At 38.9% G+C, this 15,152-nt stretch overlaps 1 protein-coding gene across 3 annotated transcripts in view; it reads left to right on the top strand.

The window, feature by feature from the left end:
- Positions 1-15,152, top strand: part of SH2D1B (SH2 domain containing 1B) — a 30,931-nt gene that overhangs the window by 8,598 nt on the left and 7,181 nt on the right. For all 3 annotated transcript variants that reach the window (XR_011254535.1, XM_069577564.1, XM_069577580.1), the window contains exon 2: positions 13,646-13,709. Coding sequence is in view for 2 of the 3 variants with exons in the window: in XM_069577564.1 (XP_069433665.1) it covers positions 13,646-13,709 (64 nt within the window). In the remaining variant the exon portion in view is untranslated. The remainder of the gene's footprint in view (positions 1-13,645; positions 13,710-15,152) is intronic.

The following is a 15,152-nucleotide window of genomic DNA, read 5'->3' as shown; positions in this document are numbered from 1 at the left end:
AACTTACAGTTTCTCTCAAAAATGTTTTGTAACAGATCTTGTACATCTTTTGTCAAATTTATCCCTAAAATTTCATATGCTTGATGTTATTTTAAATAACAGGTTTTAATGATTTAAATTTTAAAATTATTTAAATTTCACTTTCCACTTATTCAATGCAAGTGAGCGGATACACAATTAATTTTTATGTATTGAACTTGTATCCTGTAAACTTGCTAAACTCACTAATTGGTCTAGTGGCTTTTTTGGTAGAATTTCTGTATGATCTTCTATATGCCATCTGCAATCAAGAGAACTGTACTTCTCCCATTTCAATGTTTCTGTTCCTTTTTTTTTTCTTGCCTTATTGCGTTACCTAAGACGTTTAGGACAATGTGGAAGTGATGAGTGCAAAAATCCTCATCATTTTCTGACCTTGTGGAAAAGTACTCAGTCTTTTTCTGTTAACTATGTTTTTAGCCCTTCTGTTCCTAGTAGGGCTGAGTTTTTTGTGCATCCACTTAGATGGTAGCGTGAATTTGTATTCCTTGTCTCTTAATCAACATGTTTTTATTTAAGTTTCCATGTATAAGTGGTACCATTTATCTCTGACAGCATTTACCTCTGTTTAGCATGACTGAATAATATTCTACTGTTTATACATACCACATCTTCTTCATCCATTCATCAGCTGATGAACATGTAGGTTGTTTCTTTATCTTGGCTATTGTGAATAATTCTGCAATGAATAAGGGAGTACAGATATTTCTTAGATATCTTGTTTTCATTCCCTTTGGCCATATACTCAGAAGTGGGATTAATGAATAACATGGTAGTTCTATTTCTACTTTTTTGAGGAACCTCTATACTATTTTTTAAAGTGGCTGTATCAATTTGCATTCCCACCAAGAGTGCACAAGGCTTCCCTTCTCTCCATATCTTTACCTACACTTGTTATCTCTTGTCTCTTTGATGATAGCTGTTCCAACAGATGGGCTCCCTAATGGCTCAGTGCTAAAGCACTTGCCTGCCAATGCAGGAGATGCAAGTCGATCCTTGGGTTGGGAAGATCCCCTGGAGGAGGAAATGACAACTCATTCCAGTATTCTTGCCTGGGAAATCCCATGGACAGAGGAGCATGGTGGACTGCAGTCCATGCAGTCTCAAAAGAGTCAGACACAACTTAGCAACTACACAACAACAACAATTCTGTTATGAGGTAATACCTCACTGTGATTTTGATTTCAGTTTCCCTAATGACTAGCAATCATCAGGTTGAGCACCTTTCCATATATCTCTTGTATTTGTATATCTTCTTTGGAAAAACATCTATCCTTTATGCATTTTGTAAGAAATACGTGCATAAACATTTAGGGCTGTTATATCCTCTTGATCAATTGACAGGTTTATCTCTTTGAAAATCCCCTTAGAGTCCCTGCTCTGAAGTCTACTTTAGCTGATATTGCTAGGTTTACTTTTATTAGTGTTAATAGGATATATTTTCCCCATCAATTAACTTTTAATCTAATTGTGTCTTTACTTTTTTCAGTTAATTATTAGACTTTATTCTGAGAATTTCAACAAGTTTGCTGTTCCCCAGTGGACAGTGGAGTCACAATTTTCTGTCTTTATTTTTATATCAGGTGTCTTTATGTAGGAAACATAAACTTGAGTCTTGCTTTTTTATTCAATCTAAACAATAATTTCCCTTTACTCAAGGCTTCTCTTGTCCCACCTAAAAAAGATTTTAAGTAAGACTCAAACATATTTAACTCTTTCCAAGTAGCTTACTTGCACCCTTAGAAATGTGTTTAATAATATTTATAAGAATACAAAAGTATCCATCACCAAATAAGGTAAAATATCAGAATGTTATATCTGATATTCAGTCATACTGATGATCATATTATATGCAAATGGTCTAAACATTTCTATTAAAGGGAAGGAGAAATGTTAATCAATAGGAACAAATTCAGAAATGAACCAACATCATTTTTTAAGGACATTAAGATAATCAATGTCCTTCTGGGTTATATTATGCCAGAAGAAGAATCGGCAAATCTTTGTGGTAAGACCACAACTGTGTACTGCTATTCTTCTCAAATGAAGGCAAATTGGTTCTGACTACTTTGCTAGGAATTTCAGATAGATAGATGGCTTGCTTTTCCTGGACCTACAGCAAATCTTTTCATAGACCTAGGTGCCAGATTTGTGATTATTTTATCCCCCAAAATGTGCACATCTAGAACAGCAGTTGAAAATACAATAACCTTTGATTAATGTTGTAATAATTCATAGTCATTCTCCAAGATATATCTAGTGATTGCACTGGCCAAATGGGTGAGCTAAATGAGAATGTGGTAGGAAACAACACATCACACATTTCATGATTTGATGGTGCTCTTAGTATAGAAATATCTTCTAAGGATGTGAATTGCTTCAGTTTACTATTTTGGAAGATGAAACCAATTATAGGAGCTAATGCTTGTTCCTTCCCACTACAATAGTACTCATTCTATGATTCAAAGAACCAATAAGATTTTGCCAGTTTCCAAGTGTGTAAGTGTTAGTCACTCAGTCATGTCCAACTTTTTGGGACTCTATGGACTGTAGCCTGCCAGGCTCCTCGATCCATGGGATTCTCCAGGCAAGAATACTGGAGTGGGTTGCCATTCCCTTCTCCAGGGATCTTTCCGATCCAGGGCTCAAACCCAGTTCTTCTGCATTGCAGACAAATTCTTTATTGTCTGAGCCACCATAAACACCTCAAGATGGTTGGATGACGTCACGGGCTCAATGGACATGAATCTGAGCAAACTCCAGGAGATAGTGAAGGACAGAGAAGCCTGGCATGCTGCAGTCCATGGGGTCGCAAAGAGTCAGACATGATCTAATGACTGAACAACAACAAAGTATTTAAATACATTCTGGAGCTGGGGAAGTAACCATAGGATGGTCCCACTGAACCCACTTGAAATAGATTCAGGTCAAAATTTCTTATATCACCTGATCTCAGGAGTTCTAATTCTGAATTGCTGGATCAGGGGAACATTTGGGTCTCTGAGGATTAGCGTCAGTTCAGAGCCACTATCAAATAACCCTCAAAAACATGAGCACTTTTCCTTTTTCCAGTATACAGTCCCCTTGTAGGTTTTTCTGGGGAAGGCTTGAAATGTTGTCACATTCCTTCCTAAAGGGAACCCAGAAGCCCAACATTCCTTTCAATGAAAGGGATCTGAGACTGTGAACTGGATTAAATCTATATATTGAATAAGACACCCAAGAATCCCTATTCTGTGACTCAAGTCAGGGTTCTTCCACCAGACCTAGAAGTTATCTGTTTACTTTATACCCAACAGAACTTTTGACTGCCCATAATCATTCTCTGCTTTGCAATCCAGTGAATCAATTAAACATCGCCACAGATGTACAGTAAGCTGTTTCTTATACTGTTAAATCCCTGTGGTTTATGATAACTGGCTATCTTTGTCTCTCACTGAATGCCAATACCTAACCTCATTGTCTAAGCTCACCCTGTTATTTCCACTGAAATCAGGGTGATTTCCAGTTCCATTGTAGAATTTCTCAGTGTCAATTCTAGCTTACAGCGCAGAGCCAGAGTTTTTCAAAGATGCTGGTACTCTCCTCGCAATTATTTTTTAGGGCATCATTAAGTCACCTAAGGGACTTCCCCGGTGACTCAGACCATAAACAATCCTCCTGCAATGCGGGAGACCTGGGTTGGGAAGATCCCCTGGAGGAGGGCATGGCAACCCACTCCAGGATTCTTGCCCAAGGACAGAGGAGCCTGGCGGGCTACAGTCCATGGGCTGGCAGATTCGGACATGACAGCGACTAAGCACAGCACCAAGTCACGTAAAGGGGGGAGAGGAATAAATAGTTTGCATAAATACATTTATCATAACATTCTCATCTTCCTGAGTTTTTAGATTCCTTTCTCTGTAGAATGCCAAGGAAATTTTATCATTTTAATCTCTATGGAATGTGAGCCATTATTAACTCCATTCTTTAATTACCAGTCTAGCAAAATGTTTATGTCACTCCCAGGTACATGAGCTAATATACTAACTTCAAATCCTAGGTGAGTGTGCCTTTACTGATGAATTCAGCCAACAAATGTTCTATTTTATCCTTTTTGCTTTAACTTCTTTTTATCTATTTCCACATGTCTCCCACTGATTGAACCAATCAGAAGTCTGAGAGCAAGGGAGCCCACAGAGGTCAGAGCACAGAGCAGAGTGGGGAAAATTAGAAAGAGGATCTGGAGATAGGGGAAATATCCAGCACACACGTACATATACTGGTACTGGACATATTAAGTTTGAAGTGCCTAACAGACATCCAAGAGAAGATGTTAAATAGTTGGAAAAAATGAGTCTGGAGTTCAGGGGCAGGTTGAAGCTAGGACTACAGATTAAAATATAATTTGGTGAGTGTTTATATTTTTACAATCGTCCTTCAGTTCAAAAACATTCCACCTCCTTTTGTTCTGTGAAGTATTTTATTGGTTAGATTTTTCATATATGTTTGGCACATTTCTTACTAAGATAACTCAATGCAGCCCAACAAATAGTGAGAATATACTATGAGACAGGTAATGTGCTAGAACAAACAAAGCAGCCACTATTCTGGTCTGAGCGTGAGCTACAGAGGTTGTTGTTGAGACACTAAGTCATGTCTGACTCTCTGCGACCCCATGGACTGTAGTCTGCCCAGCTCCTCTGTCCATGGGATTCTCCAGCAAGAATACTGGAGTGGGGTGCCATTTCCTTCTCCAGGGGATCTTCCTGACCGAGGATTCAGACCTGCATTGCAGGTTAATTCTTTACCACAGCCCCAGGGAAGCCCCAAATTACAGATGAGGAAATGGATAATTAAAATTCAGTGTGATAAATGTGTATTTTCAAAAGTTCCCCTTCTTTCCTACTGATGAAATGCCCTACCCCAGCATTCAGGGCACCTGAAGTGCTGCTAGGTGCCCTGAATCAGCTCAGCTGCCTTGCTCTGCCAAGTCTTTGAACAGTGCCTGGATGGCAGAGGTGTCATGTAGCTGGTTATAGTGGTATGTAAAGGTGACGATATTGTGATATTCATTATCACAGTTTTATAAGACTTGAGACCTGTTAAGACAGGAATACACACACCAAGTAAACCCGCCTACCTATTGCTCCTCTTCTCTCCCCAAGAGAGTCAGCCTGAAGTCACCCTATCCTCTTTTAACTTCATTTTTATTCAGAGCAGTTTTAGGTTCACAGAAAAATTGAGAGGAAGATATAGAGTTCTCATATATTCCCTGCCCCTCCAAAAATGCACTATGCCCTCATTATCAACATCCCTCACCAGAGTGGTATATTTGTTATAATTGAGGAAACTGTACTGATACATCATGATCACCAGAGTCCACAGTTTACATTAGGGTTTACTGTTGACATTGTATATTCTATACAAACATATAATGATAATATCATATGGAGTATTTTTGCTACCCTAAAAATCCTTTATTCATCCCTCCTCACCTCTCACCCCTGGTAACCACTGATCTTTTTACTGTCCCCATCAGTTCAGTTCAGTTCAGTCGCTCAGTCATGTTTGACTCTTTGCAACTCCATGGACTGCAGCACGCCAGGCCTCCCTGTCTATCACCAACTCCCAGAGTTTACTCAAACTCATGTCCTTTGAGTTAGTGATGCCATCCAGCCATCTCATCCTCTGTCATCCCCTTCTCCTCCCGCCTTCAATCTTTCCCAGCATCAGGGTCTTTTCCAATGAGTCAGTTCTTCACATCAGATGGCCAAAGTATTGGAGTTTCAGCTTCAGCATCAGTCCTTCCAAGGAATATTCAGGACTGATTTCCTTTAGGATGGACTGGTTGGATCTCCTTGCAGTCTAAGGGACTCTCAAGAGTCTTCTCCAACACCACAGTTCAAAAGCATCAATTCTTAAGCACTCAGCTTTCTTTATAGTCCATCTCTGACATCCAAACATGACTACTGGAAAAACCACAGCCTTGACTAGATGGATCTTTGTTGGCAAAGTAATGTCTCTGCTTTTGAATATGCTGTCTAGGTAGGTCATAACTTTCCTGCCAAGGAGTAAGAGTCTTTTAATTTCATGGCTGCAGTCACCATCTGCAGTGATTTTGGAAACCCCAAAATAAAGTCTGTCACTGTTTCCCCATCGATTTGCCATGAAGTGATGGGACCAAATGCCATGATCTTAGTTTCCTGAATGTTGAGCTTTAAGCCAGCTTTTTCACTCTCCTCCTTCACTTTCATCAAGAGGCTCTTTAGTTCTTCGCTTTCTGCCATAAGGGTGGTGTTGTCTGCATAGTCCTACCTTTCCTATGATGTCATATAGTTGGAATTGTATAGTATGTAGCTTTTTCATATTGGCTTATTTCACTTAGTAATATGAATTTAAAGTTTCTCCATGTGTTTTTCATAGTTTGATCGCTCATTTCTTTTTAGCATTGAAAAAGATTTCATTGTCTGGCTGTACTACAGTTTATTTATCTGTTCACATACTGAAAGACATTTTGGTTACTTCTAAGTGTTGGCAATTATGGATAAAGATACTATAAGTATCTGTATGAAGCTTTTTTTGTATGGACATAAGTTTTCAACTCCTTTGAGTAAATACCAAGGAGCACAATTGATAAATTGTATGGTAGTAGTATGTTTAGTTTTGTTAAGGACCACCAAACAGTCTTCCAAAGTGGCGGGACCATTTTGCATTTCCACCAGCAATGAAAGAGAGTTGCTGTTGTCCTACATACTTGACAGCATCTTGTGGTGTCAATGTTTTGGGTTTTGGCCATTCTGGGTGTGTGCTGTTAACTTTTTGTTGTTTTAATTTGCATTTTCCTGATGATATATCACCCTATCCTCTTAAAGGCACAGGGGGATATATATGTTAAGACTGTATTCACTTTACATCTGCTTTTTGAAAAATCTTTCTCCTAAATACTGAAAAAAGTAAAACCTCCTTAAAAGAAAATTACTAGAGAATTAAAACATAGCCTTTACCACAAAATAGTGGACTTCAAAAGGGATTAAGGTTGCTGGCAAAAATAATACATATTTAGAGGTGGGACCTTTTTATCTCTTTGTTTTGCTTTGTGTTTGGACAAAGGCTGTTTCAGAGCAGTGGTAATTTTCTGGAATCTAGAAAGTTAACTGCTGAGATTACTAAAGGCTTAAATAACAAACTCTGTAGCTTGGTTTCAGCAAAGAGATATTAACTACTACAAAGAGTCAAATGTTCATAAAAGATTTTTTCCAAGTTGCGGAACAAGAGATGTTTGTTTGAAGATGAACAAATCATAAGAAAAGATTTACTTAGCTTATTCTTACCTCTTTAGCATCCGCCAACTAGTGTAAACAGAGTTCTGACAGATGGAAAAACTTGTACCAAAACCCCTCAGAATTCAAGGATGACACCACAGATATCCCTTCTTTCCACATTCCTCCTTCTTCTTCCCTTCATCCCTCCATTTTTTCCCTTAATCTCAAAATTGCACTAAAAAGCTATTTTTATTTTAAATTTTTATTATTAATTGTAATTTTAAAGTTTTATGGAGTATTTTTTTGATTGCTATATTTTGATTAATTTAATCTGATAATACTTTATATTAGAAAATATACATTTTCACTAATTTATACTTTTATTTGTACTTTATAATATACTTATGACTTTTAAAGTATATTTAAATGTAACAAATACATAGTTTCACTGATCTTTGCTTTATAATAAATAATAAAATGTTGGCATTGTCAATTTCAACAGTCCCAATGTGAACGAGTAGACACTTGGGCTCATGGACTCTACACATTTCAACTTTACTAAATTTTGCCAAATGGTTTTCTAAGGGTTTGGAATCTAATTTTACCCCCATTCAGTCAGTTCATTAGCAGTATATAAAACTTTGTAAAGCTCCATATCACAGCCAATATTTTGAATTAGTAACTCTTACATCTTTGCCAATTTGGTATGAAATGATATCTAATGTGGCTGCCGCTGCTGCTGCTGCTAAGTCACTTTAGTCGTGTCCGACTCTGTGCCACCCCGTAGACGGCAGCCCACCAGGCTCCCCCTTCCCCGGGATTCTCCAGGCAAGAACACTGGAGTGGGCTGCCATTTCCTTCTCCAATCTAATGTGGCTTCATTTCTATTTCCCTGATTATTAGTGAAGCAACTTTTCATTTGTTTATTGGTCATTGTACTTATCATTTTCTTATTGTACATTAATGTTTTCACTTTACATTAGGGTTGCCATTATCTTCTCCCAAATTGTGGGCTTTATCACAAAAGTATATAGTATATTTATAGTATATTTTGATAGATAGAAGTTTTAATTTTAATATAGTGAGCTTTCTTAATCTTATCTTTTGACTGGTGCTTTTCGTGATTTAAGAACTCCTTCCTTGACTCAAGGTCGTTAAGCTGGTCACTTTTATTTCTCCTAAGTTTAGTGCTTTGTTTCTTTACAATTGGGTCTTCAATTAGAATGTGAAGCAAGAATCCAATTTTATTTGTTTCCACATGAAACCATTACCATTACCATTTAACAAACAATCCCTCCCCTCCTCACTGATTAGTTAGGCCAGCTCAGTCATATATCAAGTTTTTACATATTTATGCATCTGTTTCTGGGCTATTTTATTCCATTAATGTTTCTTCCACTACAGAGCTAGTTCCTCACTGTCTTAATTATAGCTTTTTAAGAAGACTTAAGACAGAAGCATCCCATCACACGCGCACATATACAGCACACCAGTTTTCTTTTTCTTTTTCGAAATTGACTAGACCATATTTTTATCCAGAGGAACGACATGATCTGACTCATATTTTTAAAAAGGACTACCCTGACTGTTGTGCAAAGAATAATAATGACATCAGAGAGAGGGGAAAAAAATTGCTAGAACTATGTCCTTGAATAGATGAAAGTGGATGACAACCAGTGGAAATAGGAAGGATTCGCTTTGCAGATCAGCATGCAAAGTTCATCCATGGTAATAAAGGCAGAGTCTATGCCTGCAGATACTGTTATGTGTGGTGATGGGAATTTGGAAATTCTCTTCCGATGTTTTAATCTTCTCAGTGAAGTCATCAGTTACGAGTGAGATATTGAAGGTTTAAGAAGAAAGCAAATGGTATAGAATCACTGTTTGAGGGGAATAGGAAAACAAATGACTGCCTGGAGGAATTAAGAGTCCACTTGAGATTTGTGGTCATTGATTTAAGTGAGAACAGTGAACACGGCTACAGCCACATACAGCTGTAGTGAGTTGGGCTCAATCAGGATTCTGGGTTTGCTAATTAAAGAAATAAAGTGAAAGATGGTAAAGGAGTTGAAAAGAGTGATTATAATGGTGGACAAGCTGTCTAATCTGCATAAAGAAGAGAGTGAAAACAAGTGAGCGAAAACCCTGAAAAGTGATAGGATTGATGGATTGGAAGATCTGTTGGGTCAAGGGAATGTTGGGGTCCATATACTAAAGAAAGAGAAGATGGAAAGCAGGACGAAGTGAGTGGGATGCATCAAATTCACATTATGAGAAGGTTCCCATTATTGGCAATTATATGGTCAAAGTTACAAGTGAGGCTGGCTTTATGGCATGCAATCTTATGCAGCCACACAGGGCCCGACTCAGAGAGCCCTGTACTTGGTTACCATCCAGGTACCTGTACTACTGTTACCATCCCCAAATTCTTAATAACTTTTAAACAGGGACCCTAAGTTTTCATTCTTCTCTGGGCCCCACAAATTATGTAGCCAATCCTGGTGATGAACATGGGAATGAGTGGGCAATGTAGGGGAAGACAAGATTATTGGAGGAGGTGGGTTCAAGGAATGGAGAAATTGGAGTGTTAAAGAATAATCAACTTGTGAATTGAAATTGCCAACAATTTAGATAGGCATAGTACCGAAGGCAGTGACAATGAGCGAGGAGCTAGAACCTAGAGAAACGAAAGACAGTAACCCAGACTTCAGGAGTTGTCATCAATAGAGACATCTTGATTGGGCAGTAGGTTTCATAATCTACATGAAACCCAAAGCTAGAGTTTGGAGACAAGAAATGACACTGAGATGCTGCAGAAGCAAGAACACTGGCCTCTCATCCAGGCCTGCAAGGAGAGGTTATGCAGGTAACAGCAGCATCCTTTTAGTGGAATCCCAGAAAAGCAGGTCCTTGGGACAGAGACTTTGTCAACAAAGGTCCATCTAGTCAAGGCTATGGTTTTTCCAGTGGTCATGTATGAATGTGAGAGTTGGACTATAAAGAAAGCTGAGGGCAGAAGAATTGATGCTTTTGAACTGTGGTGTTGGAGAAGACTCTTGAGAGGCACTTGGACTGCAAGGAGATCCAGCCAGTCCATCCTAAAGGAGATCAGTCCTGGGTGTTCATTGGAAAGACTGATGTAGAAGCTGAAACTCCAATACTTTGGCCACCTGATGCAAAGAGCTAACTCACTGGAAAAGACCCTGATGCCGGGAAAGATTGAGGGCAAGAGGAGAAGGGGACAACAGAGGATAAGATGGTTGGATGGCATCACCAACTCAATGGACATGAGTTTGGGTAAACTCTGGGAGTTGGTGATGGACAGGGAGGCCTGGCATGCTGCGGTCCATGGGGTCGCAAAGAGTCAGACACGACTGAGCGACTGAACTGACTGGGACAGAGACAGTGTGTCCAGGTGTCCCTTGGAGCAAGAGGGTGACAGGGATGATTAGAGAAGAGGTTGAAGATAGAGGAGAATTTGATAACAGCAGACCTTGAGAACTAGAGAAAACAAGGAAGGATTTCATGGCTGGGAAGAAGGGGGTACAATAAGGCTGCACAAAGCCCTATAGGATTAGAAAACGGGGACAGACAACATGCGAGACTTAGGAACAGGGATAAAGGACATGATGAGATTAGCTGAATGGACTCCAGGTGAGGGTGGAAGGAAAACTGTGAGTGTTGGAGGATAAAGACGACTCCCTTGTCACCATGGTGATGGGGGCAGAAGGCCCCAGGGAAGCAGGGTCTTTTTACCTGTCTTAAGTGTAGATGCATGCTGAAAAATCATGTATCTTCTTCAAAGTTTTATAAATGGCATCTATAAAGTAATAATTAGAACAGGCATTAAAATACGTTTTTATGTTGACCCAATAATATTGTGGGCTTTCTTGATGGCTCAGATGGTAAAGAATCTGCCTGCCATGTGCAGGAGACCTGGGTTTGATCCCTGGGCCAGGAAGAACCCCTGGATAAAAGAATGGCAACATCCAGCATTCTTTCCTGGAGAACTGCATCGACAGAGGAGGGTGGGCTACAGTCCATGGGGTTGCAAAGAGTTGCAACTAACACTAATAATATTGCAGCCATATGAAGGAGATACTAACCTCACTGCTCTGTAATCTCTTACAGAGCTTTTTATGGATAAACATTTCAAAATAAATGCATATTGGTATTACAAGGTCAATAAATCAATTTCTTCTTAAGTTTTGCTGCAATTTGTTTTGTTATTTCATTAAAAGTGCTTTGCAAAGAGTAAGACTATATCTGAGCAATGTCTGTCTTTCTAACTTGATAGTATATGGCTTTTGGACTAATTAACACAGAACCTCCTTTTGTGTTTTTTTTTTTTTCTTATTTTATTTTATTTTTATTTTTTTATTTTTTAAATTTTAAAATCTTTAATTCTTACATTCGTTCCCAAACATGAACCCCCCTCCCACCTCCCTCCCCATAACATCTCTGTGGGTCATCCCCATGCACCAGCCCCAAGCATGCTGCATCCTGCGTCAGACATAGACTGGCGATTCAATTCTTACATGATAGTATACATGTTAGACTGTCATTCTCCCAAGTCATCCCACCCTCTCCCTCTCCCTCTGAGTCCAAAAGTCCGTTATATACATCTGTGTCTCTTTCCCTGTCTTGCATACAGGGTCGTCATTGCCATCTTCCTAAATTCCATATATATGTGTTAGTATACTGTATTGGTGTTTTTCTTTCTGGCTTACTTCACTCCTTTTGTTTTATTCTTTCAAACTCCTCTAGTAAATATTTTCTTAGGCTGATAATACAACAATTAATTAAAATAAAGTCATTTATGTAAGAATTTAACTTAGGCCATTTAATAAATGAGTTTCAAGAAATCATGTGATCAACCAAAAGCAGTGTATGAACCTTGTTTGGATCCTGATTTGAATAATATGTCTGTGAAAAGGTATTTGTGGGACCTCTTCCCAAACAGTGGAATACTTTAATTTGTCACATATAGACAAGGATTCATGTAAAAAGTTTTGTTGCTTGTGTGATTCAGAGACAGCCATTAGCTTATTCTGGCCTCAGGAAACACCACAAAAGGATTGGGATTTGAAGTCAGTTAAAGCCTCCAGACAATTGGCAATGAGCTGTAAGTAGCTATCTGCCTTCCAAATTCAGTGGAAAGATGAGTCATCTGATTCCTTGGCGTGGGTGCAAGTGAAGGGGTGAGGAGCGATGAATCAGATCATTTGAACCATATGTTAATGGTTTGATCCTCATTTTTTACATTTTAATATTTCTTGGGAATCAGAACATAGGTAACAACTGAGAGAGGCATTTAAGGGATGCATTTTTTCTCCTCAAACACCATTATTAAATTGATATGGTATCCTACAATTGACGACATCTGGGAATTGAAGAAATATGGTAATGTATGCTATCTCTTTGGAGAAGGAAATGGCAACCCACTCCAGTGTTCTTGCCTGGAGAATCCCAGGGATGGTGGAGCCTGGTGGCTGCCGTCTATGGGGTCGCACAGAGTTGGACACGACTGAAGAGACTTAGCAGCAGCAGCAGCAGCATACTGTCTCTTGCTCTGGAAATTGCTCAGTTGGGTCTGTTATCTAAATTCTAAATAGATTACTTAGCTGCTGCTGCTGCTAACTCGCTTCAGTCGTGTCCGACTCTGTGCGACCCCATAACGGCAGCTCACCAGGCTCCGCCGTCCCTGGGATTCTCCAGGCAAGAACACTGGAGTGGGTTGCCATTTCCTTCTCCAATGCATGAAAGTGAAAAGTGAAAGTGAAGTTGCTCAGTCGTGTCTGACTCTTAGCGACCCCATGGACTGCAGCCTACCAGGCTCCTCTGTCCATGGGATTTTCCAGGCAAGAGTATTGGAGTGGGGTGCCATTGCCTTCTCCAGATTACTTAGCTAGTGGCTCATTTTCCAGTGAAGAATAAGAGCAGAATACACCACTTCCTTGCACATAATACCTAATACTCTGTTTTAGTTACATTAACTATCTGTAATAAGATCAATGACATTTCAATTAATAAACAACACAGGAATGGGCCATTGGTATTCTGCATAGTGTATCAAGTAAGTGCTAAGTGAAAAAATTAAAGAGAAATACCAAGACAATGAAAATTGTAAATTTTCTCTCCTTACTCCCTTTGCTACAGCCCAGATTTCCATCAGAATAAAGATTCTCATTAAAAAAACAAAAAACCTCTCTTTCAAATTCCCACAGATGAGAAGGCCTGAAATGATCAGTTTCTTTTTGGGATTCAAGATTGACAAAGGCATTGCACATAACATACAATGATAGATGTTACCTGGATTTGCATATAAGAACATTGTGATTCACAGAGTCATCTTTCCACAGGTTTAAAAATTTTGTCTACACATACCGAATCTTCAAAGAGAAACATGGGTATTACAACATACAGGTAAGGACATATAAGACCTCCTATAACAAAAACTGGGGGAGAAGAACCTAAAAGCATCTCTGAGATGTGGCCATGTGGAGGCATGCTACTCAGGGAAGCACTGTGAGTTAGAGTCAGATCAGTTGTTAACCTTGTCTTCCTTTAAGAGAAATAGGGACACGCTAGAGTTGGGTTCAATTTTTTTTATTAAAAAAAAAAAAACATAAGGCTGTTTTCAGAAGTGTGGCACAGAGTTCCTCCAGGGGTCAAATATACCAACCTGAACTCTATATAAGACTAACTGTCAAATTAGAAGACTAAATGACAGGATGGGTGGAAAGGGAAGGCGGGGGAGAGGCCCAAATGTTTAGGGAGTCAGGGGGGTGCTCCATACCTGGATGAAAATACAAAAGGAAGCATCAGTCAACTGGCAATTTGGGGATTTTATTAATGTGTCTGGTTAACTGAGCGTTAAGCAGAAAAAAACATTTTTTCTTTTGAAGTTGCTTCTCTGGCAAGTAGAGTATAATGAATGTCATTGAATCTTTAATTACTACTATAAGGATCCTGAAATAATCTTTCTGAAATACTTGCAAAAAGGTTAAGCAGATTTTTTACTTCAAGGATTCTCAGAATCTTCGATATGCTAATATGCACTGTGACTCTCTGAGATTTGAATGTACAATGATCCCCAGATACACACACACACACATATAATTTTTTCTTTGAAACAAAAGACATTGTTGAGGCAATTGACAAATTTTTGAATAAGATCTGTAGATTAGTAAACAGTATCATATCACGATTAACTTCCTCATTTTAGCCTGGATATGTAATATTCTTGTTTTTTAGGAAATAGGAAGTATTTAGGTTAAAGAGATATCATGTCAGTAACTTTCATACATTTTTTTAAAAAGGATAAATATATGTACATTTGTATATTTAGAAAGAGAAGATGAAAGGCAAAACAATGAAATGTTAACCTTTGGGGTGCGGGTGAAGGATATACATGGAAATTTAAAAAACATTTTTGAATCTTTTAAAGCAACTCATTTTAAAACATTTCTTTGTTGTGCATATTTTGGGAAATTCTGGATAATTCCTTAATACCCCATTTTGTCTCTTGTCTGGACGAAACAGAGAGGCATCCACATCTCTTCTAACGGACGCGGGGGCATTTCATGGGAAGCAGCTCTACATCAGGGCCGGTGCTAGATGCTGCCTTGGGCTGATGCAACAGCCTTTCGTGCAGCCGACTTCCAGCTCAGCCGGAGTCTCTGTCACGGAGGTTCACACACTGCAGTTCCCAGAGCTTTCCCATCACCACCCGTCTCTGCAGACCAATACCTTGGCCCTCTGAGAACCACAGTGATCATCAAGAAACACAACTACATAAGAGCTGAAGAAGCTTTTTTGTTTTACAATTATTTCTGTAAGATTGTAGTAGAGGGACTTCCCAGGAGG

This window comes from Ovis canadensis, chromosome 1, assembly GCF_042477335.2.
Source record: "Ovis canadensis isolate MfBH-ARS-UI-01 breed Bighorn chromosome 1, ARS-UI_OviCan_v2, whole genome shotgun sequence".
Classification (NCBI taxonomy): domain Eukaryota; kingdom Metazoa; phylum Chordata; class Mammalia; order Artiodactyla; family Bovidae; genus Ovis; species Ovis canadensis.
The sequence above is the reverse complement of the archived record's forward strand: the minus strand, read 5'-3'. Positions and strand labels throughout refer to the sequence as shown.